This window comes from Prionailurus bengalensis, chromosome D1 (assembly GCF_016509475.1).
Source record: "Prionailurus bengalensis isolate Pbe53 chromosome D1, Fcat_Pben_1.1_paternal_pri, whole genome shotgun sequence".
Classification (NCBI taxonomy): Eukaryota; Metazoa; Chordata; class Mammalia; order Carnivora; family Felidae; genus Prionailurus; species Prionailurus bengalensis.
Window position 1 is genome coordinate 1,648,271 of NC_057346.1, and position 25,732 is coordinate 1,674,002.

At 41.7% G+C, this 25,732-nt stretch overlaps 1 protein-coding gene across 9 annotated transcripts in view; it reads left to right on the top strand.

The window, feature by feature from the left end:
* Positions 1-25,732, top strand: part of DYNC2H1 (dynein cytoplasmic 2 heavy chain 1) — a 347,574-nt gene that overhangs the window by 54,253 nt on the left and 267,589 nt on the right. For all 9 annotated transcript variants that reach the window (XM_043579193.1, XM_043579184.1, XM_043579187.1 and 6 more), the window contains exons 30-40: positions 729-848; positions 5,375-5,525; positions 7,523-7,728; positions 8,781-8,963; positions 9,554-9,736; positions 11,525-11,748; positions 12,443-12,558; positions 15,509-15,708; positions 17,462-17,726; positions 19,050-19,257; positions 20,986-21,115. In XM_043579193.1, the coding sequence (XP_043435128.1) occupies positions 729-848; positions 5,375-5,525; positions 7,523-7,728; positions 8,781-8,963; positions 9,554-9,736; positions 11,525-11,748; positions 12,443-12,558; positions 15,509-15,708; positions 17,462-17,726; positions 19,050-19,257; positions 20,986-21,115 (1,986 nt within the window). The remainder of the gene's footprint in view (positions 1-728; positions 849-5,374; positions 5,526-7,522; positions 7,729-8,780; positions 8,964-9,553; positions 9,737-11,524; positions 11,749-12,442; positions 12,559-15,508; positions 15,709-17,461; positions 17,727-19,049; positions 19,258-20,985; positions 21,116-25,732) is intronic.

The window sequence follows — 25,732 nt, forward strand, 5'->3', positions numbered from 1 at the left end:
ATGAGCAGAGCTGTTGGTACCCTGGAGAGTGCTCTAAAGATAAAAAAGTCTAGAACTTTAAGTCTAGAACTTAGAGCTATTTAGCATTGTAGATTTTGTACTCCTTTTATTGCACATATAGTTTCTTAAAGTGATCAATAAACATTCACTGCTATTTTTATCAGTCTTTTTATGTTACCTTCCATTACCTTTTATCATTTTACCTACAATCAAGTGAAAAAAATGTGTTATTTTGACTCGGAAACAAAGTTAGTTTTGTGTAAAGGAGCAGCGTAGTTCCCTGAGTAATAGACATCACCCTAATGATGCATTTCCTGTTTACATCACAGCCTTCTGAACATGGGCTCACCAGGAGAGCCTGAGCCCCGACACTTAGCCAGTCACTGTGGCCCTGATTTCCTGGCCTATCTAGCTTGATTTCTTAGAATGATGAAACCACGGGGTTACGTTGCTCGTAGTACCGTCATTTGTAGAGTTGATGACAGTGGCTGACGACACTTGTATGGGTTTTCACGCTTAACCATGATCCCTAGAAGTGAAAAAATTGATTTCTTCCAATTATTTAAATCTTTCATTAATAAAATAAGTATGTCCTGTAAGACGATTTTGGGAGTATGAGGGGCAGTAAGAAATTGTAATCCTGCTTCCTGAAATAAATGAACAGGGTCACTCAACAGGGTAGGTGTTTGTTTTACGACTGCATTTGTCATTGGTAATTCTGTTTCCAGACCTGGTTAAATGGTTTAGCCATGGAAATGAAGCAGACCTTGAAACATTTGTTGGCGGAATGTGTCACTGCTGCACGCAGCCCTCCAGGTGCCGTGGACCCATCCTTGTTCCCCTCACAGGTAAGCGGCCTCTGTCTGGGGTGGAGGGAGGCCAGGGTGTCACACGGCAGGTGGCTCTTCATCCGGCGGTTCGCACCGACCAGCTGCCTCGCTTCTGCGTGTTCGCTCCGTCAGCTGTGAGGTGTGCCGCACGAGCTGCTTGGCGGCCACGTTCTCTTCCAGCCTTGTCAGCTTGCTGTCATTCAGATGCCTTCACGCCGGAGGCATGCCGAGAGCCCAGCAGCACGGGCCGGTGGGGCATGAAGCGGGAGGGGGGTCAGTCACGTGGGAGTGCTCTGGTTCCCGAAGATTAGCCCGTCGTTGATGGAGAGGCCCGGAACCCGCAACACTGTCCCTGCCGCTCCCGCGGGATCATCCCGGAGACGGGGCTGGCAGGAGGTTGGCGGGGTGTCGGTGCAGGTCAGAGATCCGGCCTGGGCCCTGAGCCAGAGTGCCGGCCGGCAGCTGGGAGCCAGGGTGCATGCGCTCGCTGGTCACAGGAACGCCCACCTGAAACACCAGCCGTGGATCTGCATCGTGTGAAACGTGTTCCGGGTCTCACCGGAGCGTAGTGCTAAGACCCGCGCTCAGTGCCCTGTGTCGTTCAGGGCTTGCTTCCTGGCTGGCTGGGGCTCAGCCTCCCAGCGAAGGGCACCTGGGACTTAGTTCTTGGGGCCTGTGAAGGGCGGGCCTTGAGGTGTTCTCTGATCTCTCACAGGAAAATCTACCCTGCTCAGCGTTGGTTTCTTTCCACGCTAAAGCATGTGGTAGCTTTGGCACAAGTTTCATGTTGGTTCTTTTAAAGCGTGAGACCTTAGATAGGAATCTTGGAACATTGTAGATTCTTAGCCATTTTATCTTTCATTCTTTGGTGCTTTCTAGCCTTTTGAGTCAAACTAAAATATGTTTTAAAAATTCTCGTTAGGGGCGCCTGGGTGGCGTAGTCGGTTGAGCGTCCGACTTCAGCCAGGTCACGATCTCGCGGTCCGGGAGTTCGAGCCCCGCGTCGGGCTCTGGGCTGATGGCTCGGAGCCTGGAGCCTGTTTCCGTTTCTGTGTCTCCCTCTCTCTGCCCCTCGCCCGTTCATGCTCTGTCTCTCTCTGTCCCAAAAAATAAATAAACGTTGAAAAAAAAAAAATTAAAAATTCTCGTTAAACTCTTAGAGAAAATTAAGAGTAATCAGCAATGAATAATAATGCTGTTGCAAAGTCAAAGGTAAGCTGCTGTGTTACTACTGAAAATGCTCCCTGTTCCTGTCGACTTCCAGGTAGGATTTAAGTGAACTTAGGCTAAAAGACAAAAGGTGAACGACTCCACGGAAGTAAGGATTGCATAGCGATGGACTGGGAGAATGACCCTCGTGTGAGGAGATGCACAGGAGAGACGGGCAGAGGAAACCGGGCTGCACAATCAGAGCCCGCAGCTGACCTCAGGGCTCTCGAGCAGCCAGGTGACAGTGTGGACGGTGGACACTGTGAATAGTTCATTATCTCCGTGCAAACATGGACAAGTGCCAGTAGGAATAGTTCATTTTTCAACCCAAACCAAGTATTCTAGTGTCTTAGCAGTTAATGCTTAAAAAAATTTGTCCCAAGAGCATTTATGTAGGCGATTGAATGGTGCACCTGGGTTCATGTACCTGATGCAGGCTGTTAGGTACTCTTATTGTCTTTGAGCTCTTCTTTTTTTTTTTTTTTTTTTAAATTTAATTTATTGTTTTAATTTACATCCAAGTTAGTTAGCATATAGTGCAACAATGATTTCAGGGGTAGATTCCTTAATGCCTCTTACTTATTTAGCCCATCCCCCCCCCCCCCATAATCCCTCCAGTAACCTCTGTTTGTTCTCCATATTTAAGAGTCTCTCATGTTTTGTTCCCCTCCCTGTTTTTATATTATTTTTTCTTCCCTTCCCTTATGTTCATCTGTTTTGTCTCTTAAAGTCCTCATATGAGTGAAGTCCTATGATATTTGTCTTTCTCTGACTGATTTTGCTTAGCATGATACCCTCCAGTTCCATCCATGTAGTTGCAAATGGCAAGATTTCATTTTTTTTGGTTGCCGAGTAATACTCCATTGTTTATATACCACATTCTTATCCATTCATCCACCGATGAACATCTGGGCTCTTTCCATACTTTGGCTATTGTTGATAGTGCTGCTATAAACATGGGGGTGCACGTGTCCCTTCGAAAGAGCACACCTGTATCCTGTAGATCAATGCCTAGTAGCGCCATTGCTGGGTCATAGGGTAGTTCTATTTTTAGTGTTTTGAGGAACCTCCACACTGTTTTCCAGAGTGGCCGCACCATTTTGCATTCCCGTGTTACATACTCTTCATTCACTTCTGTAAAGGCATTTCTGTAAGGACCTCAGGTAATGTAGACAAGGAACTTTCTGCTCTGGGAAGGAGACAGCATGCAGGGTGGAAAGAATCTCACAGACCTCGGTTCAAAAACTGCTTTTGTCAGCATACTCTGATTCTTCTAGGCACGCGTTAAGAGGTTATAATGATAGGAACATTGCCAACTTGTTTTGAAGGCTAAATTGTACAATGTTGGCAAAATACTGTCAGTGATGGTTACATTTTGGGCAGTTAATAGCGTGAGTGCCTGTGCACATATCCTGATGGCAGCATGACTGCAGGATTAGCCTGGACCGTATCTTGACTCCCTTTTTGTAGCATCCTATGGAAATTGTATAGCAGGCTACTAAAAGTTGAGATTATTGGGGCGCCTGGGTGGCGCAGTCGGTTAAGCGTCCGACTTCAGCCAGGTCACGATCTCGCGGTCCGGGAGTTCGAGCCCCGCGTCGGGCTCTGGGCTGATGGCTCAGAGCCTGGAGCCTGTTTCCGATTCTGTGTCTCCCTCTCTCTCTGCCCCTCCCCCGTTCATGCTCTGTCTCTCTCTGTCCCAAAAATAAAATAAACGTTGAAAAAAAAAAAAAAATTAAAAGTTGAGATTTTTGACGTGCGTTTATAATACAGAAATTCAGTGGTGGTGTCTGAAAGGAGGTTCCTGTGTATGAGTACTAGTTTGGGGGTGGCAAGTGAACATTTTCATACGGAAATTCAAAGCAAAGTCTTTTCTCCAGAAGTAGATTTGGATCTGCTTAAATGTTTCTCCTTCCTTACACCTGATGAAAGACTCTAATGACTTTGTCCTACAAATCTGGGGGGGGTTGATTTTGCCCCAGACAGAATTACTCTTCCTTTAAAGAATGATATTTAATGCTGCATATACAATGATATTTATACAGTGTTTGATGATATGTGAATACCAGTAACACACAGCTTAGCCTGCTGTGTTAAGTCATAAAATGTATACTGAGGTGACTAAATTTGATGACATATGATATTCATCTGGGTACTGAAAAGTATGTACCAGAAAAACACTCTTCCATAGTAGTTGGTCAGCAGGTCTAGTGTTCTTATGTGATGATGTTTCATGTCTTTAGTTTCTGTGTTCATTTAGGAACTGTATCAAGGGGCGCCTGGGTGGCTCAGTCAGCTGGGCGTCCGACTTCAGCTCAGGTCACGATCTCGTGGTTTGTGGGTTCGGCCCTCTGCCGGGCTCTGTGCTGACAGCTCAGAGCAGCTCAGAGCCTGGAGTCTGCTTTGGATTCTGTGTGTCGCTCTTTCTCTTCCCCTCCCCTGTTCGCACTCTGTCTCTCTCAAAAATAAACATTAAAAAAATTAAAAAAAAAAAAACTGTATCAAAGAATTTGACTCTAAGTTGTCAAAGGTTAGCGTTTAGATGTATAATTGCTTTATCAGTAGCCATGCTAGATTGGTACCATTCCAGAAAGCCTTTCAACTAGTGTTACCATTTCATGTTTTTTGTAAATATAAAGGTTCTATCTTAATCCATACCTAGTTTCTATTTATGGGTATTAGAATGAAAGATTACGACAACTTAATTTAAGATAAAATTTTGAGGGACTCCTGGGTGGCTCAGTCGGTCAAACGTCCAACTCTCGATTTAGGCTCAGGTCATAATCTCGTAGTTTGTGAGTTCAAGCCCTGCGTCAGGCTCTGTGCTGACGGTGTAGAGCCTGCTTGGGATTCTCTCTTGCTTTCTTTCTCTCTCTCAAAATAAATAAATAAATTAATTAATTTAAAAAGTTAGAATTTGGAAATTCGACACTTCAGTAGTATACTGAGATTATTTTGGAACGCTAGAATATTACCATTTTACTAGATGGAACTCCTCATACGCTGGTATCCTTGCATCCTTGAAAAGAAGCCATTTATAAAGGGGAGAGTGCAGAGAAGAAAGGGCAGATGTCTTGGGTTGCATGAGCTTGGTGGGTCTTAGGACGGAACCCAGGTGTGTGGGAGGGTCGTGGGAGGCGGGTCGGTGGTGGGCTTGGTGGCAGCACACAGTGCTTCCCTGCGGCCGTGCGGTCCTGTGCAGTTTGAGGTGCCAGTGACACATGCCCATAGACCTCGCAGGCGAGTGCAAATCCAGAAAAGTGTCTTCCCTTACATTTATGAAATGTTTCTAGGTAAATTTACCTTGTAAAATATTTTTTCTCTTGATCCATTAGATACTGTGTTTGGCAGAGCAGATTAAGTTCACTGAAGATGTGGAAAACGCTATCCAAGACCATAGTCTTCATCAGATCGAAACCCAGCTGGTGACTAAGTTAGAGCACTATACTAGCATCGATACGAGTTCGGAGGATCCAGAGGGCACTGGTATGAACAATGTTCCATTTTTTTGCCTCCTTTTGGGTTACTGGAACTTTTTTTGTTAGTTTATCTTATCGTGTTTCTGACTATCAGTCATCTGTTTCAGAGGTTAGTTTAGGAATTACAATGTACATGCTTTAATATTGTACTTATAATTGGTGATTCATTAAAACGCGTGTAGAAACCTTACCCCGTACTAATTTCCTTGTCCTCTTTTAGTTGTGTGGTAATTGTTTCATTTATTACATCTGCATACTCTGAAACCTCGGAGTTACATCGTTGCCTGTAAACATGGAGTGTATCTTTAAGGACCGGGAAGCACAGTCTGTTGTACTTGACTGGGTGCTCACCGCTTCTGTCCCTCTGCCTCCGTCCTGATGCTCCAAGCTTCCTTCTGGTACCGTTTTCCTTCTCTTTGAAGGACATCCTTCAGCATTTCTTTTAGAGCAGGATTGCGGGCTGTGATTTCTTTCCTACAGATTTTCCTTCATTGGAGAATGTTTTTATTTCATCTCTGCTGTCGTAAGTGAATTAGGATTGTTTTGGTTCTTTGCTTGTTTTTTTTTTTTTTTTAACTTTTTTTATGTTTATTTTTGAGACAGAGAGAGACAGAGATTGAGTAGGGAAGGGACAGAAAGAGAGGGAGACACAGATTCCAAAGCAGGCTCCAGGCTCTGAGCTGTCAGCACAGAGCCCAACGCGGGGCTCGAGCCCATGAACCATGAGATCATGACCTGAACCAAAGTTGGAGACAACCGAGTGAGCCCCCCAGGCGCCCCTATTCTTTGCATGTTGAATGATGTGGGATGATACCCTGGACGTTTTCAACATTGTATTATGAGCGTCTGGGTCTTGTCAGTCCTTGAGACAGTGTTGATATTTTCTGTTAGCAGTAGATGTTGGGTTCGGGCCCCACGTGCCAGCCAGCCTTCTGTGGTTTGTGGTTCTGATGCCAGTTCTCTTTCCAGAGTCTCTGAGTCATGTGTAAGATGTCAGATCACTATGCTGTGCTCCTGAATCGGTCACAACACCATAAATCAACTGTACTTCAAAAATGAAGTCTTTGCAGCACTGTTGAGATGGGCTTCACGTGTGCGCCATCTAGCGGCCAGTTCTCAGAGTGCCTGCTTTGATGGTTAGGGTGCCATCTGCATTGCTTGGGGGTGAGCCCAGCAATCCTAAACAAGTTTCCAGGGTCATTTTCCCATCCCTCCATCTCCATGCTCTTCATAGTACTTGGTGGTTTTCTTGGGCTCCTTTTCTGTTCTCCTGGCCAGAAAGCTGGGATTTCATGTGCCCTGACCTGCTCACTTTCTGTGACTGTGTCTGTGTCCTGGGGCAGTTGGTGGCAGAAGAGAGAGGAGGAGAGCATGTGGGGTTTGTCCTAGTCTCCAGGGATCCCAGGTTCTGTGATTTCAGAGGAAGGTTCCCTTCCCTTAGGGTTTTAGCCCCTCGGTCTCCGGGGCCAGTGCTGTAGCCCCCAACAGATTCCTTGTCTGCTCCTCACGCCTGAGCCCCGGGCCCTCCCCGGGAGTCTGCCTGACTGCGCCAGTCCAGGTTTCTGGCTGCGTTGGCCCAGGCCTGGGGAGACCAGAGAGATCAAAAGAAAAGGGTAAATCCGCCACTGGTTTGGTGACATGTCTAATTCTGATCTTCCCCAGTTGGCCTGATACTCTTTGCTTTTCAGACTCCGAAGTAGCAGCTGAGTGCCCACTGTCCGTGTCTTATACTTGTGTTCACAGGGAAAAGCCGGATGGGGTGTGCTTGCTTCTGGTGTAAGGGACCGCAGCCCACTCTCACTGAATTTGATGTCCTATTCTTCGCAGGGGAATTCTTATTTCTGACTGGTGGATTCGACATCGGTTTAATTTGTTACATTATTGTGTCATTCATTTGTATCATGAAATTAACATTTAGATTCATTTTGAAGCTCTGTGTATGTACGTACTGAATACAGAAATCTCAGGCTAATATTTTCTCCAAACATTTTACTTTGCATACAGAGTCTGGCATTCTGGAGCTTAAACTTAAAGCACTGATTCTTGATATCATTCATAACATTGATGTGGTAAAGCATTTAAACCAAGTTCAGGTTCATACAACTGAAGACTGGGCCTGGAAAAAACAAGTCAGATTTTATATGAAAAGTGATCATACTTGTTATATTCAAATGGTGGATTGTGAACTTCAGTACACTTATGAGTACCAGGTATGACTCGTGGCAAAAGTGTTTCATTTTTTCAATTAAAATTATTTATTTTAACGGAAATTTGCTGTTGTATGAAAAAATTTTGAGTCCTAACTTTGAAGAATATATTTGTGACTGTTTTTTTCTGTTTCATCATAACTAAGAAGATGTTATGTTGGAGAAATATTGGCAGAAAATCTAAAATAGTGGCAGGGTTGTACTGCATTGCGACAGAAGCCGGTCTCTCCCTTCAATCTGGGAAGGGTGGAAGACCGATCCCACGAAAGGAGCCCGGCCGGGCCCCACGCGAGGCCGTGGTTAGCGCTGTCTCACTTGCCGAGTGTTTTCAGTCTGTGCCATAGAAGAATTTCCAAACAGACAGACAACCTAGCCCATGGAACCTGTTCTCAAAACACCCCGCTGCATCCTCTCTGCATGTCCCATCACGAGTCAGTCTTCGGAATATATCTGACGGTTGGGTTAATAAGTGCACATCAGGAGAGTTGCCAGCTGGCTCCTTCAAGAAGGGAATGTATTTGGAGACCATGTCTGTGTCTACTGCCATTGAAGAAAAGCCCTATAAACAGCAACTGGGATTGGTTCTATTTTCCCGAAGACTTAGGAGAAATTTTGAGACCTCTTTGATGAGATAAAATTAGTAATTTCACGAGGCATTTTTCAAAATAATAACGTTGGAGTTCGAAAGTTGTTCTGACTTAAAAAGATCATAAGATTCAGGGAAATAATTTACACGAATTTTAAAATACAAAATAGGATGATTATCGTATCATATAGTTTTGGATTTTTTCGCCTTAGCAGCATGTCTGTACCATTATCAAGAACCGGAGAGAATGTTTGGAAAACCTAACTGTATATTAATTGAGGAAGGCATAAACCACATGCCTGAGATTAAGTTTAGTTTTTACCGCTGTGCGCTTTTAAAAAGTTTCTTTCCCTAAAAAAGTATTTCGGGTATTTTTCTCTGTTAACAGCTTTTTAGCTAGTGCCACAAGGACACGTGTGGGACGTTGAGTACAGCGTGAGCATTCACCCTTTCCCTCTCCCTCGTGTAGGGCAATGCTCCCAAGCTGGTCTACACGCCGCTGACGGACAAGTGCTACCTGACGCTGACGCAGGCCATGAAGATGGGCCTGGGCGGGAACCCGTATGGGCCGGCGGGCACAGGGAAGACCGAGTCGGTGAAGGCCCTGGGCGGACTTCTCGGGAGACAAGTCTTAGTTTTTAATTGTGATGAGGTAGAGGAAATCATTCGCAAACTAGATAGTAGTGTGTTAGTTATGAGTCTGGGTTAGTTTTCATGTCCTTACAAATGAAATACTCTATCTTGAGATCACTTTGCTTTTGGGTAGCTTGAAAACAGAATTTGTTTTGTTTGAAAAGCAACATGGAGAGAGGCTGCAGATAATGCAGACTCTGAACTTTTCTAGAGAGAACTATTGCAAATAATTTTAAATACAGAATGAAGATTTGAGGGTGCAGAAATGCTTATTATAAGAAGGAAAAGAGTGAACAGAAAAGAGAAAAAAGTAAACTAATTTTGAAATTACTGTTTTTAGAACATTTTGTGTAGGATTTCTATTTTAACATAAAGAATAGCTAAGAATCCTGTATCTATTTAGTTCTGTGTCCTTCACAGAACACTTGTACATGAATTCCTTTGTTTATTCTTTGAAACCCCCCCGGAAAGTGTAGCTATTGAACCTGTGCGAAGAAGAGAGACAGATGGGTGAAACGATGACCTGCTCACTAAGTGACCAAGAATTCAGTTGTTTTTAGAGATCTTCGTTAGTTTTTAACGGATGTAATTTTTGTTGTAATTTTTTAGGGCATCGATGTGAAGTCAATGGGACGGATTTTTGTTGGTTTGGTGAAGTGTGGGGCCTGGGGTTGTTTTGATGAGTTCAATAGACTGGAGGAGTCTGTGCTGTCGGCAGTGTCCATGCAAATCCAGACCATCCAGGATGCCCTGAAGAACCACAGAACCGTGTGCGAGCTGCTTGGCAAGGAGGTATGGCACGTGTTGGGAATTGAAAGAGTTGAAGTATTCTGCACACTCAGGCAAACGCTCTGTCTTTATCTCTCCTGGCATCCCTGCTTCTGACTTGTTTGTTAAACCTTTTTGCCCATGAATCATCCGAGGTTTCTCACCCTATTTTGGTCGCACCTCACCATTCACCTTCAGACTTCGAGTGCTGCGTGTTTGTGGGAATGCTGCTAGCGTTTACTGGGCACTTACCCTGGGCTGGCACCCCAGGCTGGCACCCTAGTGCTCCTGTGTATGCTCTCACTTCATGCTGGTAACCCTTCCACATGGGGACTGTTGTGCTTTTCTTCTTTATGGATGGGGAAGCAGAACTTGGTGAGTCGGGAGTAAGCAGTGGGGCTGCGAATTGAACTCGGGTCTAATTTGGAAGCGCATGTTTTTAATCACTAGTCTTTTTTTTTTAAAGATTTTTTAAAATGTTCATTTATTTTTGATAGCATGAGTGGGAGAGGGGCAGAGAGTGAGAGAGGGAGACACAGAATCTGAAGCAGGTTCCAGGTTCTGAGCTGTCAGCACAGAGCCCGATGCAGGCTCGAACCCATGCACCATGAGATCATGATTTGAGCTGAAGTCGTACGCTTAACCGACTGAGCCACCCAGGTGCCCCTTTAATTACTATTCTGTATGCATCTTAGAACAGTAAGCACTTAGCTGTTTTTCTGTTCCTCACTTTTCCCCAGAGGAGATCCACACTCCTGTCAGGAGAGCGTGAGCATCTGTGTATGGAAGTGTAGCACTGACAACACTGGAAATTAGCTGTGAAGTTACCTGCTGAGCCACATAGTGTCTTCACAGCACAGGTTTCTCAGGGCAGGGCAAGGAAGGAAGAGCGGTTCTCATTTAGTGACAGCTTACTCACGTGTTGCTTAAACTCTTCATGAGGAAACGAGAAACTATTACGTTTCTACCTTTGTACCGTCACAGCTGACTTTCTTCCGCACTGAGTGTGTTTTCTCCTCTCCTCCTCTTAGAAAGAAAGGGTTGTCCTTGTTCCCGGTCCACACTAACCTGCCCACTTGCCAGGGCTGTATCCCTGTGTCCTCTGTATTGAGGACTTAGCCCTCCCTCCTCTGCCCGCTCGTCACTGGCCTTTAACACCACTGCATCTTGTCCTCTTTAATAATGTATGTCGTGTAATAATACTATAATATTTGATGTAATGAACACACAAGCAGACCTTCCCCTCACTTACCTGTCCATTCATTGCTCTTGCTCTTTTGTCTCCTTTATAGCCAGATTTTCTTACTCCAGGTGTTTCTACCTAATTGCCCATTCACTGTCTACACTCTGATTTCACTTTAAGTGTGCTTGGAAAATGCTCCTTCTAGGTGCTCTCATGATATGCTGCCCTGCCCTGCCCTGCCCTGCCCGGCCACAGCCTTGATCATACCTTGATTGCTCGTAGACCGTAAGCTGCAGGAGGACAGAAACCGTTACTTACTTTAGGTCAGAGTTGTGTTGTCTCCCGATACAAGGAGGTTTGTGGTAAACACAGGAGCAGATGGGCAAGTGAGTCACCACCTCCGAAATTCTGGCCTCACAGAACTGATTATAAAGGGCCTCCGTAAATGCCGCTGTTCCTAAGGCGGTTATTGTATGTCGAGCAGGGAGATCCTTAGCTCATTAGCGTTTACCTTTTGCCGAGTTCTAAGATCTGTGTGTCCAAGTATGCACAATAAAAATCTGTTGGCAGTGTATTTTATATTTATAGTTACAGATACTTGGTGCCCATATTGTAAATTAATATTTCAGGTGGAAATCAATTCAAATTCTGGGATTTTTATCACCATGAATCCTGCTGGAAAAGGTTATGGAGGAAGACAGAAGCTGCCTGATAATCTTAAACAGCTTTTCAGGCCGGTTGCCATGTCCCGCCCAGACAACGAGCTTATTGCTGAGGTCATTCTCTATTCGGAGGGCTTCAAAGAGGCCAAAGTCCTGGGCAGAAAACTGGTAGCTATCTTCAATCTATCCAGGTGAGTTTTCCTGTGTTAAATATTTTTATAATTTTTGGTTCCGATGATTGATTATGACCATTTTTCACGTTTGTCAGTGATTTTCATATTGGCGATTGTATTGCACTTAAGGTGTCAATAGGGAAGATTTTAGTTTGAATAAGGACACATCTCACTGAAAACTACTTGTTCCTTCAATGCTATCAATTTGATCTGACTTCCTTTCTGCAAAAATATCTTCACTGGGGAGCTCCAGCTAAATGATGCTAATTGAACAAATCAGCAGACTCCTTAAAACCTGTCCTTTGGAGGGAGTCCTCCAGTTTTTCTCGTGTCCTATTTCTAGTAATAGCGGTGGGCTTCTGGCTTCTCTGGGCATCCTAACATTCTGTTCACGTTACTTACGAGACAACTGGAGTGCCAGAAACCGAGGGCCACAGGGCTGGAGTAGAGAGTTTAGGAGTAAAGGTGATAGGCACTTGTCATTTAGTGTCTTCATGAAGGTGATTGGCCAGGTCATGACACGGTTGTCCTGATCCTTGGGAGTCATCCGTCTTCAACACTTTTCTGGAGTGATCGTTTTCTGTGATGGCTCCTTTATATAGATTAATGGAGTATCAGTACCCATTTCTATGTGTCAGTGGTTACCTCTTCAAATACGATGAAAAAGTAATTTCTGGCTGTCATTGCTTTGCGATTTCCATGTCTCTTTAAGGGAACTTTTGACACCTCAGCAGCATTACGACTGGGGTCTGAGAGCCTTGAAGACGGTTCTTCGAGGAAGCGGAGGCCTTCTTAGACAGCTGCAGAGAGCCGGCGGGAAACACAAAGGTAAGGTCTGCGATTCAGATGCGATCTTAGTTTTTATTTTATTTATTTATTTATTTATTTATTTTATAAATTTTTTTTTTTTTCAACATTTTTATTTATTTTTGGGACAGAGAGAGACAGAGCATGAACGGGGGAGGGGCAGAGAGAGAGGGAGACACAGAATCGGAAACAGGCTCCAGGCTCTGAGCCATCAGCCCAGAGCCTGACGCGGGGCTCGAACTCCCAGACCGTGAGATCGTGACCTGGTTGAAGTCGGAGGCTTAACCGACTGCGCCACCCAGGCGCCCTGCGATCTTAGTTTTTAAAATAAACTTTAATTTGGAATAGTTCTAGATTTACGGAAAAGCTGTAAATACAGTAAAGATGGTTTTGAAAACCTGGCCCCGTTTCTCCTGTTGTTAACATCTTACGTTAGTGTGCTACATTTATTGCAACTAGTGGACCGATATTGAGAGGTTATTTTTTCAGCAAAGTCCATACTTCATTCACGTTTTCTCTAGTTCTTACCCAGTATCCTTAACTTTTAACTGTGCATTAGATACTAAATAGTTGTGATATATAGAAGAATCATCTAGTCCACTTCTTGGCCTTTGATGTGTGGTAGAATCACCTAGAAGGTTGTTAAAACACTGGTGTTGGACCCTTACTCCCAGCTTCCTGATTCTGTAGGTCTGGAGCAGAGCCTGAGAATTTCACTGGTCTGAAAATGAGAACAGAAACCATAGAAACACATAGGGATTTTCTTTTTTTCTTTTTTTTCTTTTTTCGAGTTTATTATTTGAGAGTGAGAGTGTGTGTGAGCAGGGAAGAGGCAGAGAGAGAGGGAGAGAGAGAGAATCCTAAGCAGGCTCCATGCTGTCAGCACAGAGCCCAAAACGGGGCTCGAACTCACAAAATGTGAGATCATAACTTGAGCTGAAACCAAGAGTTGGACACTCAAACAACTGAGCCAACTAGGGGCTCTGGGATGATTTTCTCTTTCAAAGAGATAGTATACCAAACAAAATTGCCCTTTAAAAAAATCTTAAGATTACCGAGAAAAAACCCTTTTAGCCTTAAAATAATTTTACAGTGAAGTTTAAAAGGTAGCATCCCATTGTTTCGTCTTACTTACTGTGGTACATTTGTCTATACTTGGAAACTGAGGCTCGTGTATTAATATTAACTAACGTCCAGACTTGATGTGTATTTCACCCGTTTAGTCATTAATGTCCTCTGTGTTTGAGGATCGGATCTAGGGTGCATTTAGTTATCATGTCTCCTTAGTCTCCTCGGCCCTGTGACCGTTTCCCCTTGTGTTTTGTTTCCACGACCCTCGCATTCTTTAAGAGTACTGGTCACATGTCATGTAGACTCTTCCTCAGTCTGGGTTTTTTTGTGATGTTTTTCTCATGATTAGACCTGGTTTTCCACATTGGGAAGGAAGAGCAGAGAGTGAAGGGCCTGTCACATCACATCACATCCTATCCGTGGGTACACAATGACCACATGACGTCATTGGTGATGTTCACCTTCATTGAGTATTGTGGTGGTATTTGCCGGGTTTCTCCAGTGTGATAGTAACTGTACAGTTACTGTTTCCCACTTTCCCTCTCGTACTCTTTAGAAGCTGGTTACTGAGTGTGGCTCACCTTCTAAGTGGGGTGCAAGGACTAAACTTGATCCTTTAGCACAAGGAGTATTTGAAAATATTATTTGAAACTCTTCTGTAAGATTTGTCTCTTCCCTATTTATGTATTTATTAAATCATCTATTCGCATCAGTTTGAACTCATGATATTTTATTGTACTTTACCACCTTTTTTTCCTATTTACATAAAATAAATTATTCCCCCTCACCCATGGATGTGTGCTTTCATGAAAGGCTGAATATTCAGCTCTTCACATGCCAGTAAAACTAAGTTAAAACACTGAAAATAAGACAACATAGAAAAAGGGACCATGTGAAATTATCTATTTGGACTTAAAATGATCAGAGTCTACATATTAGAAAAGGAAGTTGCTTTAGGTTTATTATTGGGTTGGCATTTGCCAGGGAAGATAGTCATTTGGTGAGTTGCTTAAATTACTGTTTTTCTGTTGTCTGTCTCTGCTGATTGTTGAGAAATGTTGAAACCATACCTGTAGTAATCAAAATGGCTTATTAACGAGTTCAGTGCTTAAACTCCAGTATGGCCACGCCTCTTTGCCTACAGTTAAATATGGGAATATTAAGCAATTTTGGAGAAATATTGGACTTTAAAAGATAGTTTCTTGCCTTCATAGATATGTGTTATCAATCTGCAGCTAATTATTATCCTTGAAAAATAAGAATCTAACAATGATATTAGCGTTTGTATTTGTTTAAGGGATGGATTTGTGAACAGTTCTGAGTAAGGCTGATTAAAAATTATTGCTCAGTTTGTTAGTTGTTAGTCTCGGGACTTAATATCTCTGGAGGGGGGCAGTTTTGGTATATTTGGAGGCACTTGAGTCTGGAATGCATTGGTCTGGGTGTGAATCCCAGCTCTAATACTGCTGTGCCTTCGCAGGTATATCGCTTGATCCCTTAGAGATTCGTTATTCTCATATATAAAATCAGAGTAAAAATGGCAATACCCCCTTACTTGATGCACTTATTATAAGGATCACATACAGATGGTAAAGTTTTATACAAATATAAGTGATCGTGATTTTTATTATTGATTAAAGTCTGGCAATGCTGGGACTCAAGTTCTGCGGAAGAGAGTCCCGAGCTGTACCTTGGGATCTTTATTTCTCAGCAGACAAGACAGTAAGTAAGGTGAGCATGCCAGTTCCCGTGGTAGCATGTGGCTTTAACCGTTTCTAGGTTCTTGCACATCTATGTCATAACTAATAATGCGTATCATAGTTCTCAACGACTGGTTTACAGTCACTGAAACTTTCTGAAGTCAGTAACTAACCATTTTAAAATGAAACTTTTTCTCTAGTTGATGAAAGTCATATTGTGGTACAAGCATTGAGGCTTAATACAATGTCAAAGTTTACATTTGCTGATTGCGCACGGTTTGATGCACTGATTAAAGATGTATTTCCTGGGATCGACTTTAAAGAAGTAGAATATGATGAGCTCAGGTCTGCGTTACAGCATGTCTTCGAGGAAGCCAATTATGAAATCATACCAAATCAGGTACCTGTCAAGAATATTTTATAATATGTTGATCCTTTCTTTTGGCTACTTCCTTATTAATAATCTTTATCTTTTATCTGTCCATTTTGTTTTATTGTTTTAAAAAAATTTTTTTTAATGTTTCTTTATTTTTGAGACAGAGACAGACAGAGCATGAACAGGGGAGGGTAGAGAGAGAGGGAGACACAGAATCCAAAGCAGGCTCGGGGCTCCAGGCTCCAGGCTGTCAGCACAGAGCCTCATGCGGGGCTTGAACTCACAGACTGTGAGATTGTGACCTGAGCTGAAGTCGGACGCTCAACTGCCTGAGCCACCCAGGCGCCCCTTATCTGTCCATTTTAATCTTGCTAACTCGGGGAAGCCTTCCCTGATCTTTGAGTCCACATTAGGTTTCCTTGCTGAGTATTTTCATTACTTCTTTATGTGTACTTATTAATGCTTAATTGTATGTTTGACTAATACTGATTTTCCCCACCAGATATTAGTGTTCATGGAAGGTGGAATCCATGTCTCTTTTCACTCAGTATTTTACTCCTAGTGCCTGTTACAGAGCCTGGCACATAATAAGTCATTATTTTAACGTTTGTTTATTTTTGAGAGACAGAGACTGAGTGCGAGTGGGGGAGGGGCAGAGAGAGAGGGAGACACAGAATCCGAAGCAGGCTCCGGGCTCCGAGCTGTCAGCACAGAGCCTGATATGGGGTTCGAACTCACGAACTGTGAGATCATGACCTGACCTGAAGTTGGGCATTTAACTGACTGAGCCACCCGGGTACCCCTACATTTTTTTTTTTTTAATGTTTATTCAGTTTCGAGAGAGAGAGAGCGAGCGAGCATGAGCAGGGGAGGGGCAGAGAGAGAGAGTGAGAGTGGGACACACAGAATCTGAAGCAGGCTCCAGGCTCTGAACTGTCAGCACAGAGACCATTGTGGGACTCGAACCCACAAACTGTGAGATTATGACATGAGCTGAAGTTGGATGCTTAACTGACTCACCCACCAGGTGCCCCAGCCTGGCATATAATAGACCATCATGCATATTTTTGATAATTGACTACATTACTTCTGATGTTTTACTTTGATGATTTCTTTTTTTTTTTTTTCAACATTTATTTATTTTTGGGACAGAGAGAGACAGAGCATGAACGGGCGAGAGGCAGAGAGAGAGGGAGACACAGAATCGGAAATAGGCTCCAGGCTCTGAGCCATCAGCCCAGAGCCCGACGTGGGGCTCGAACTCATGGACTGCGAGATCGTGACCTGGCTGAAGTCGGACGCTTAACTGACTGTGCCACCCAGGCGCCCCTACTTTGATGATTTCTTAGGAGAAATTCTTTTTAGTAGCTTTTGTATGTAGCGCAAGTGTGTGTTCAAAATGAACATTTTTCCCTCAGGTTTTATCTCCCTTTTTTTTTTTTTTTTTTTTTGGGAGATACAGGACATAAATGAATGCATCAGCAAGTGAATAAAATAATGAATATATTTGAATGAATGAGTGAAGAAAATAACATATTGTATTGTCCAATGACTTGGGAAGCATACTTGTTTCTTTTAAAGAAATACTGGATTTAAAGATGACCCTGCAAATGTGTTCAGATTTAGGTGTACTCTTATTTAAGGCTGTATCTTACACTGAAGAAATCAAAGACTTAATTTTATGTGTTTGGAATAGGACAGTTGTTAGAGAGTGAGAACAGGACTGTGCATGATTATGTTCTATTAGCCATATTCAAACATGTCTCCTTTCTACTAGATCAAGAAGGCTTTAGAATTGTATGAGCAGTTACGCCAGAGGATGGGAGTGGTCATTGTTGGTCCAAGTGGTGCTGGAAAGTCAACCCTTTGGAGGATGTTAAGGGCAGCACTTTGTAGAATTGGCAGAGTGGTGAAACAGTACACCATGAACCCCAAAGCCATGCCTAGACATCAGCTGTTAGGCCACATTGACATGGACACACGGGAATGGTCGGACGGCGTTTTGACAAACAGCGCTCGCCAAGTCGTTCGGGAACCTCAAGGTTGGTCCGTGTCCTGTGACTCCTTGTTCTACTTCATGATTTTTAGAGGATGATAGAATTGTCTTTACTGCTGTCCCTCTCAAGTCTTACATGTGACCCTAAACTGCCTCGTAAACGATGTTGTTTGGTATTTTATTTCAGAGGGACCCAACATGTGCTGTCATGTTGACCTCCACACTATAGGAGCTTCTGTTAGAATAGAAACTCAGAGTAGGCTGGGTGACGTGTGATTCACAACTACATTAATATACTGAAAAAAAAATAAAATCTTTGCTGGGTTGATGCATTACTTAGTACCTCATAAATAAGCAAGATGACAAATTTTTATTTGGGATTAAAATTGGTTGTGTGTGTGTATGTGAACACTTGTCACTCATTAATTTCAATACAGTGCTTTGAATAATTTTGAAAATTTAAGTTGTAAAACTGTAGACTTCCTGGTCTCAAATGTCTGACTTGATCTTTAAAAGAATTTTTGGCCAGGGTCTGAGAAGACTCTCCAGTTTTTGGTAGATTGTAATTAACGGTTGTTTTTCTAAGCCCATGAGTGAAATGTTTAGAACTCTGTGACACTAGAAGAGATTTCAGTGAGGTTTTTCATTTTCACTGTAGTTAATAATATCACACTGGGGCAAATCCAGACATTGCCTGTATTTACTTTTCACACTTTCATTGGTGATAGTTTCTTCTTTGACGGTTTCACATGTCCAAGTTCAAGTTGAAACTGCTCTCAGTTTAGGAAGGATGGATAAAAAAAAAAGGTTTGTCTCTGAAAGGACCTCTGTACACAGCGCTGCTTCTCCCCTTTGAGGTCACCTTTTTATATACCGAAGAAATCAGGTGAGTTTTGTATTTCTCAGGTAGGATGCTAAAAATGGACTTCCTGTATTTTCTACAAGAGATGTGACGTAGCAAGCACTCATACATTCTTAGGACGTGGCGGAAGACAAGGGTGTGGACAATATGTGCCAAGGTCACGGGGCGGGTAATCCCCAAGTCTTGCACACCATCTTGTGTTTAGCGAGATTCCAGTTCTGTGTGTTGGTGGGTGAGTAGAACGTTACCACACGGTACGTAACCAGGTCTCTGGCCACCTGAGCCAGGACTTCCTGTGGGTGTCCAGCCTCCAGGACGTTTGTAGTGCAGATTCACGTGGAAAATGTCAGCGTGTTCAACTTGTGCTCCTGGTGTTCTGGCGCAGTAATATAAAATCACACTTCCTGGACATTACTTCTAAAGAAGAAGATAATTATTTTATTGCTTATTTTTAATTGTCATCACTGCACGTATTTGTGTTTTACCTCTTTTTTGTTTGGAAAACAGATGTCAGCTCATGGATAATATGTGACGGCGATATTGACCCTGAATGGATAGAATCTCTGAATTCTGTTCTGGATGACAATCGACTCCTCACTATGCCCAGTGGAGAAAGGATTCAGTTCGGCCCAAATGTTAACTTTGTGTTTGAAACTCATGATTTAAGTTGTGCCTCGCCAGCCACAATATCTAGAATGGGCATGATCTTTCTTAGGTAAACCATAAGGGCATTTGCGAGTATTATATTAGGATATTCTTCAGTTATTAGTTTGGTTTCATAGCTAAGTGAAGTAAGTGTTGTATGAATAGTATATAAATATGCATTTTCCTCATTTTTGATTAGCTTCTTTTCTTACTGGGTTTTAATTCATTCAGAGAGTTTCTGTTTTATTGCGGTTAAATTGTTTGAGCAGTTCAGGCATAGTACAGTTATTAAATATTTTTGTTTGCTTAAGTGAAAAAGTAATTGGTTTTGTTTTCTCTTTTTTTTAAAGTTTATTTCTTAAAGAGACAGAGACAGCATGAATGGGGGGTGGGCAGAGAGAGAGGGAGAGAGAGAGTCCCAAGCGGGCTCTGAACTATCAGCGGGCTCTGAACTACCAACGTGGAGCTCGAACTCATGAAACTACGAGATAATGACCTGAGCTGAAACCAAGTCACATGCTCAACCGACTGAGCCACCCAGGCGCCTTCCCTCCCGTTTTTTAAAAGTATTGTCCCTCTTTTTTTTTTAAAGTTTATTTATTTTGAGAGAGAGTACATGTAGGGGAGGGCCAGAGAGAAAAAGACAGGGAGAGAATCCCCAGCAGGCTCTGTCCTGTCACTGTAGAGGCCGACTTGGGGCTCGAACTCATGACTGTGAAGTCATGATCTGACCTGAAACCAAGAGTTGGATGCCCAACTGAGTGAGCCCCCCAGTTGCCCCACTATTCCTTTGTTTAAATGTTAGAACTAAGTGCAAAGAAGTGAACATACTAGATATGAGCTAGAGGCTAATCATCTAAAACTAAGTAGCAATATTTTTATCATAGATCTTAGATTGATAGAATTTTAGGGCTAACCTAGGATGAATAGGCCCTGTGGTACAGCCTTTTGTTTCACAACTGGAAACCTCTTCACTTAATGTTTTCTTTCTTCCTCAGCATGTTTGGAAGAGGCTTGAAGAACAAATATGAAGAATAAGCTGATTTTAGAAATCATGTACAGTAGTCGCATATGAGAACATCAACATTGCAGGGAATGGCAAAATATTGAGCCCTTGTCAATTCTAAAATTATTAATCTAGCAGTTGTGTTTGCCATCGTTTTTTATAGTTATTTAAGCTATAGTTTTGAATAAGATGTTAGTGTTTAATTTAATTCATTGGATGTGACATATAATTAGGTGCTTTGCTAAAAGAATCCTATTTTACTTCGGGAAGATCTTTGAGTTTTAATTAGTGGCATGAGAATTTAGGTAGTTGGCCTTTTTTGGGATAGAGAAGAAAAAATATTTTTAAAGATCTGCATTAAGGTACAGGTGTCCTTGAACTCTGTTGTGTGTTTGAATCACCCAGAAATTTTGTTAGAGTGGAGATTTTGTTCCACTAAGTCTGGGATGGGACTTGGGATTCTCTGTTTCTTTGTTCCTAAGGATTTAGATCAGGTTTTGGCTAACCTGCGTGTATGTAATTCCTCTTTAATTTGTGTTTATAATATTGATGAAATTTATTTGCTTTATTTTACAGAAAATGACATATGTATATATGTATACATATGTGTGTGTGTACATATATCACTAATATACACACACATATACATATGGAAATAATTAAAATCAAGTCTCATATATAAGCAGATACAATACCTGTAGAATAATGTTTATTGGAGCAGGAGTTTATTTTGAAAGCACACTGACAATGTCTTCTTAAATAATTTCTTACATGTTTGTTAATCTATTTCAGCGATGAAGAGACAGACGTTAATTCTCTGATAAAATCTTGGTTGAAGAATCAGCCTCCTAGTTATAGGAATAATCTTGAGAGCTGGATTGGAGATTACTTTGAAAAGGCTTTACAGTGGGTTCTGAAGCAGGTAAGTTAGCCATAATATTTCATAATTAACCATTTAGGCAAGAAGAATAACGATGAAGAGTGATGCTCAGCCAGGATGTGGGGTACAGGGACAGCTAGGTGTCCTCATTGCTCTCCTGCTCTTTGTCTTGGCTTTTAACTTTTTACTATAGTAATCTTTTTTTCCCTTCAAATTTTTATTTAACTTCTAGTCAGTTAACATACAGTGCGATATTGGTTTCAGGAGTAGAATTCATGATTCATCACTTAACATCACCCAGGGCTCATCACAGCGAGTGCCCTCCTTAGTCCCCATCCCTCACCCACCTCCCTCCATCAGTACGGTCTCTCTCCCTCAAATAAATAAATAAATGAATAAATGAATAAATGAATGAATGAATGAATAAATGAATAAATGAATAAATACCTTAAATAAAAAAAAACAGAGTCTCTTATGGTTTGTTTCCTCCTCTTCTCTCCCCACTTCCCACATGTTCATCTGTTTTGTTTACTAAATTCCAGATATGAGTGAAATCATATGATATTTGTCTTTCTCTGTCTTATTTTGTTAGCAGAATACACTAGCTCCATCCACATCATTTCAAATGGCAAGATTTCATTCGTTTTGATGGCTGAGTAATACTCCATTGTGTCTCTGTGTATGTGTGTGTGTGTGTGTGTATATACACACCACATCTTCTTTATCCATTCATCTGTCCATGGAGAAATGGGCTCTTTACATAATTTGGCTACTGTTGATAGTGCTGCTATAAACATTGGGGTACATGTACCCCACTGAATCAGTATTTTTGTATCCTTTGTGTAAATACCCAGTAGTGCAATTGCTGGGTCATAGGGTAGTTCTATTTTTAATTTTTTGAGGAACTTCCATACTTCTTTCCAGAGTGGCTGCACCAGTTTGCATTCCCACCAGCAGTGCAAGAGAGATCCTCTTTCTCTGCATGTTCGCCAACATCTATTGTTGCCTGAGTTGTTAACGTTAGCCGTTCTGACAGGTGTGAGGTGGTATCTCATTGTGGTTTTGATTTGTATTTCCTGTATGATGAGTGATGTTGAGCATTTTTTCATGTGTCAGTTGGTGATCTGGATGTCTTCTTTGGAGAAGTGTCTATTCGTGTCTTTTGCCCATTTCTTCACTGGATTATTTGGTTTTTGGGTGTTGAGTTTGATAAGTTCTGTATAGATTTTGGATACTAACCGTTTATCAGATACGTCGTTTGCAAATATCTTCTCCCATTCTGTAGCCTGCCTTATAGTTTTGCTGACTGTTTCCTTCACTGTATAGAAGCTTTTTATCTTGATGACGTCCCAATAGTTCATGTTTGCTTTTGTTTCCCTTGCCTCCAGAGTCGTGTTAAGTAAGAACTTGCTGAGGCCAACATCAGAGAGGTTTTCCTTCATCCATTTTGAGTTTATTTTTGTGTGTGGTGTAAGAAAGTGGTCCAGGTTCATTCTTCTGCATGTCGCTGTCCAGTTTTCCGAGCACCACTTGCTGAAGAGACTGTCTTTATTCTGTTAGATATTCTTTCCTGCTTTGTCAAAGATTAGTTGGACATACTGTTGTGGGTCCATTTCGGGTTCTCTATTCTGTTCCAATGATCTCACGGTCTGTTCTTGTGCCAGTGCTATACTTTCTTGATGATTACAGCTTTGTAGTATAGCTTGAAGTCTGGGATTGTGATACCTCCTGCTTTGGTTTTCTTTTTCAAGATCGCTTTGGGTATTCGGGATCTTTTCTGGTTCCATATAGATTTTAGGATTGTTTGTTCTAGCTCTGTGAAGAATGCAGGTGTTATTTTGTTAGGGATTGCATTGAATGTTGTGTAGATTGCTTTGGATAGTGTAGACATTTTAACAATATTTGTACTTCCTATCCATGAGCATGGAATGTTTTCCCATTTCTTTGTGTCCTCTTCAACTTCTCTCATAAGTGTTCTGTAGTTTTCAGAGTACAGATCTTCTACCTCTTTGGATAGGTTTGTTCCTAGATATCTTATGGTTTTTGGTGCAGTTGCAAATGGGATCAATTCCTTGGTTATTTTATTGATTTATTTTTTTGCTGCTGCATTATTAGTGTATAAAAATGCAACTGGTTTCTGTACGTTGATTTTGTATCCTGAAATTTTGTTGAGTTCATGTATTATAGCAATTGTTTTTTTGTGGAGTCTTTTGGGTTTTCTTCGTAGAGTATCATGTCATCTACAAATAGTGAAAGTTTGACTTCTTTGGCGATTTGGATGCCTTGTTGTTGCTGTTGTCTAATTGCTGAGGCTAGGACTTTCAGTAGTATGGTAGATTGTAACTGTGGGAGTGGACATCCTTGTCTTGTTCCTGACAACGGCTCTCACTTTTTCCCCATTGAAGATGATACAAGCTGTGGGTTTTTCACATATGGCCTTTATGATGTTGATATATGTCCCATCTATCCCTACGTTGTTGAGGGTTTTTATCAAAAAAAGATGCTATATTTTGTCAAATGCTTTTTCTGCATCTATTGACAGGATCATATGGTTTTTATCAATCCTTTATTGTGGTATATCACGTTGATTGATTTGCAAATATTGAACCACCCCAGCAGCCCAGGAATAGATCGCACTTGACCATGGTGAATAATTTATTTAATCTGTTGGATTTGATTTGCTAGTATCTTGTTGAGAATTTGTTATGGTAGTCTTAAGACACTTTAATTCTCTGACCTACACTATCTTGAACTGCTTACCTAAAAATCTTGACTAGTGGAATCTCTCATGTTTCTAGTAAAACCACCTTGCTGTTACATTTCACTGACAATAAGTACCAGCATATATTTCATGCTAAAAACTATGTCAAGTTAATACTACAGTAGAAAAAGGGTGATGAGTTATTTACAATGTTATTAGAAACATCTGTTTATTCAAAAAATTAATGGGTATCTAGTATACGTATCAAGCATAGGACTAGATAAGACTTTAAGAGGTGGACATTAATCGGACAGTCTGTTTCCTTGGGGAGGGATTTGCCTAATGGAGAAAAATGAGATGTAGAAAAATAAACAGGATGAAAAGAGTGTTACCATCCTCCAGAAGAGTTCAAAAAGTTGATAACACTTAGTTCTGAATTTGAAGCATGAATAGAAGTTTGACGTGCACAGAAGACAATGTAGGGCTTTCCGATATTCTATACGATTTTTTCAGTTTTTTTTTCTTGTATGTCATTGTTTCTATGAAAAATGTAAACATATAAAAAAGTAGAGGAAATAGGTAGCATTGAAAGTACTTTTTGAAATTATCTGATTGTTAACCTGAAGTTGACTTAGTAGTCATTGTAGAAGGTTGTAGAATGACAGAGAAGTGGAGATCTCACTTGAGTTTTCTCAAGGTGTCTCTTTCCTGTCTGTAAGTATGAGATGGAGGGATAGGGATTTGTGAGGAGAACACGCACATGCATGGGTTCCTGGAGGCCTCGCGGAGAGGACCATTCCTTCCAGCCCTCAGTCTGACAGATCAGTCTCCTCCTTGCTAGTATAACTGCGTGCATTCAACTCCAAGCCCCTTGCAGGGCAGGACCACATTTTATTGTATCCCCAGAACCAAGTACCGTCATGGAGTAATGAATGAATGAGAGTTTATGTACTGCCTTAAATACCTGCTGCCTCCCTTGTAGCAACTTTTCAGCAGATATGTTATTTCATTCATATAAAATATACAGAGCCTAATAAGGCTCTCTAGGACAAATACTTTGAGGTCATCCACTTGTATGCTGTTGATGTTAGAAACAGAAATAGAACACTGGATGGGACAGATTGGTAGGTAGGGGTTTTGTGGCTATAGATACAATGACCAGATAAGATGGTCAAGCCATAGAGTGGATATACCAAAGATTCAGTTAGAAAATACACTGATTGTTTTGAGGTCAGGTCCCTGTTACAGTTTGAAATTTTTTTTATGTGTTGAGACTTCCTTCCTTCTTATTTTGTACTTCATTCACTGTGTTCACGTTCTGAGAGCTAGACTGTCATGAATACTCCAACCAAATGCTGATTTGATTTTAACTAGAGTTTTTCTTTCTTCTATTAATTCAGCAAATTAGACAATGCAGAAATAAATATATTGCCTTTAAAGTGTAGAACTCTTAGTATGGCTGAGGCAGCTGGATTTCTCCTCATCTTTTCCTTTTTCCTGGTCTTCCTCCCATTTATACAATCTTGTAGAAACACTTCTTTTGCAGGCAGAGTGATCTTGAAAAAAATGCAAATTGGATCTTTTTACCCTCTTATTTAAAACACCTTATAAGTAGTGAAAATAAAATTTGCACCCTTTCCATGGCCTGTGCACTTGTGTATATTCTGGCCCTTGCCCATCCCTTTGACTTCAGCTTACTCTCCTTTGCTTACTCAGGCATAAGCTGCTTTTAATTTCTTACCCACACTGGTGGCTTACATTAGAATATGCTACCCTCTCTGCATGCCCTGCGGATCTCATCCTTCAGGTGTCAGTTTCACTGTCCCCTTTTACAAAGAGGCTTAAGCTCTCTGAGTTACTCTCTTCTCCTCTGTAGCCTTTTTTTTTTTTTTAACCGATAATTTTTTTTAGCGTTTATTTTTGAGAGTGAGGGAGAGAGAGAGGGGGAAAGAGAGGGC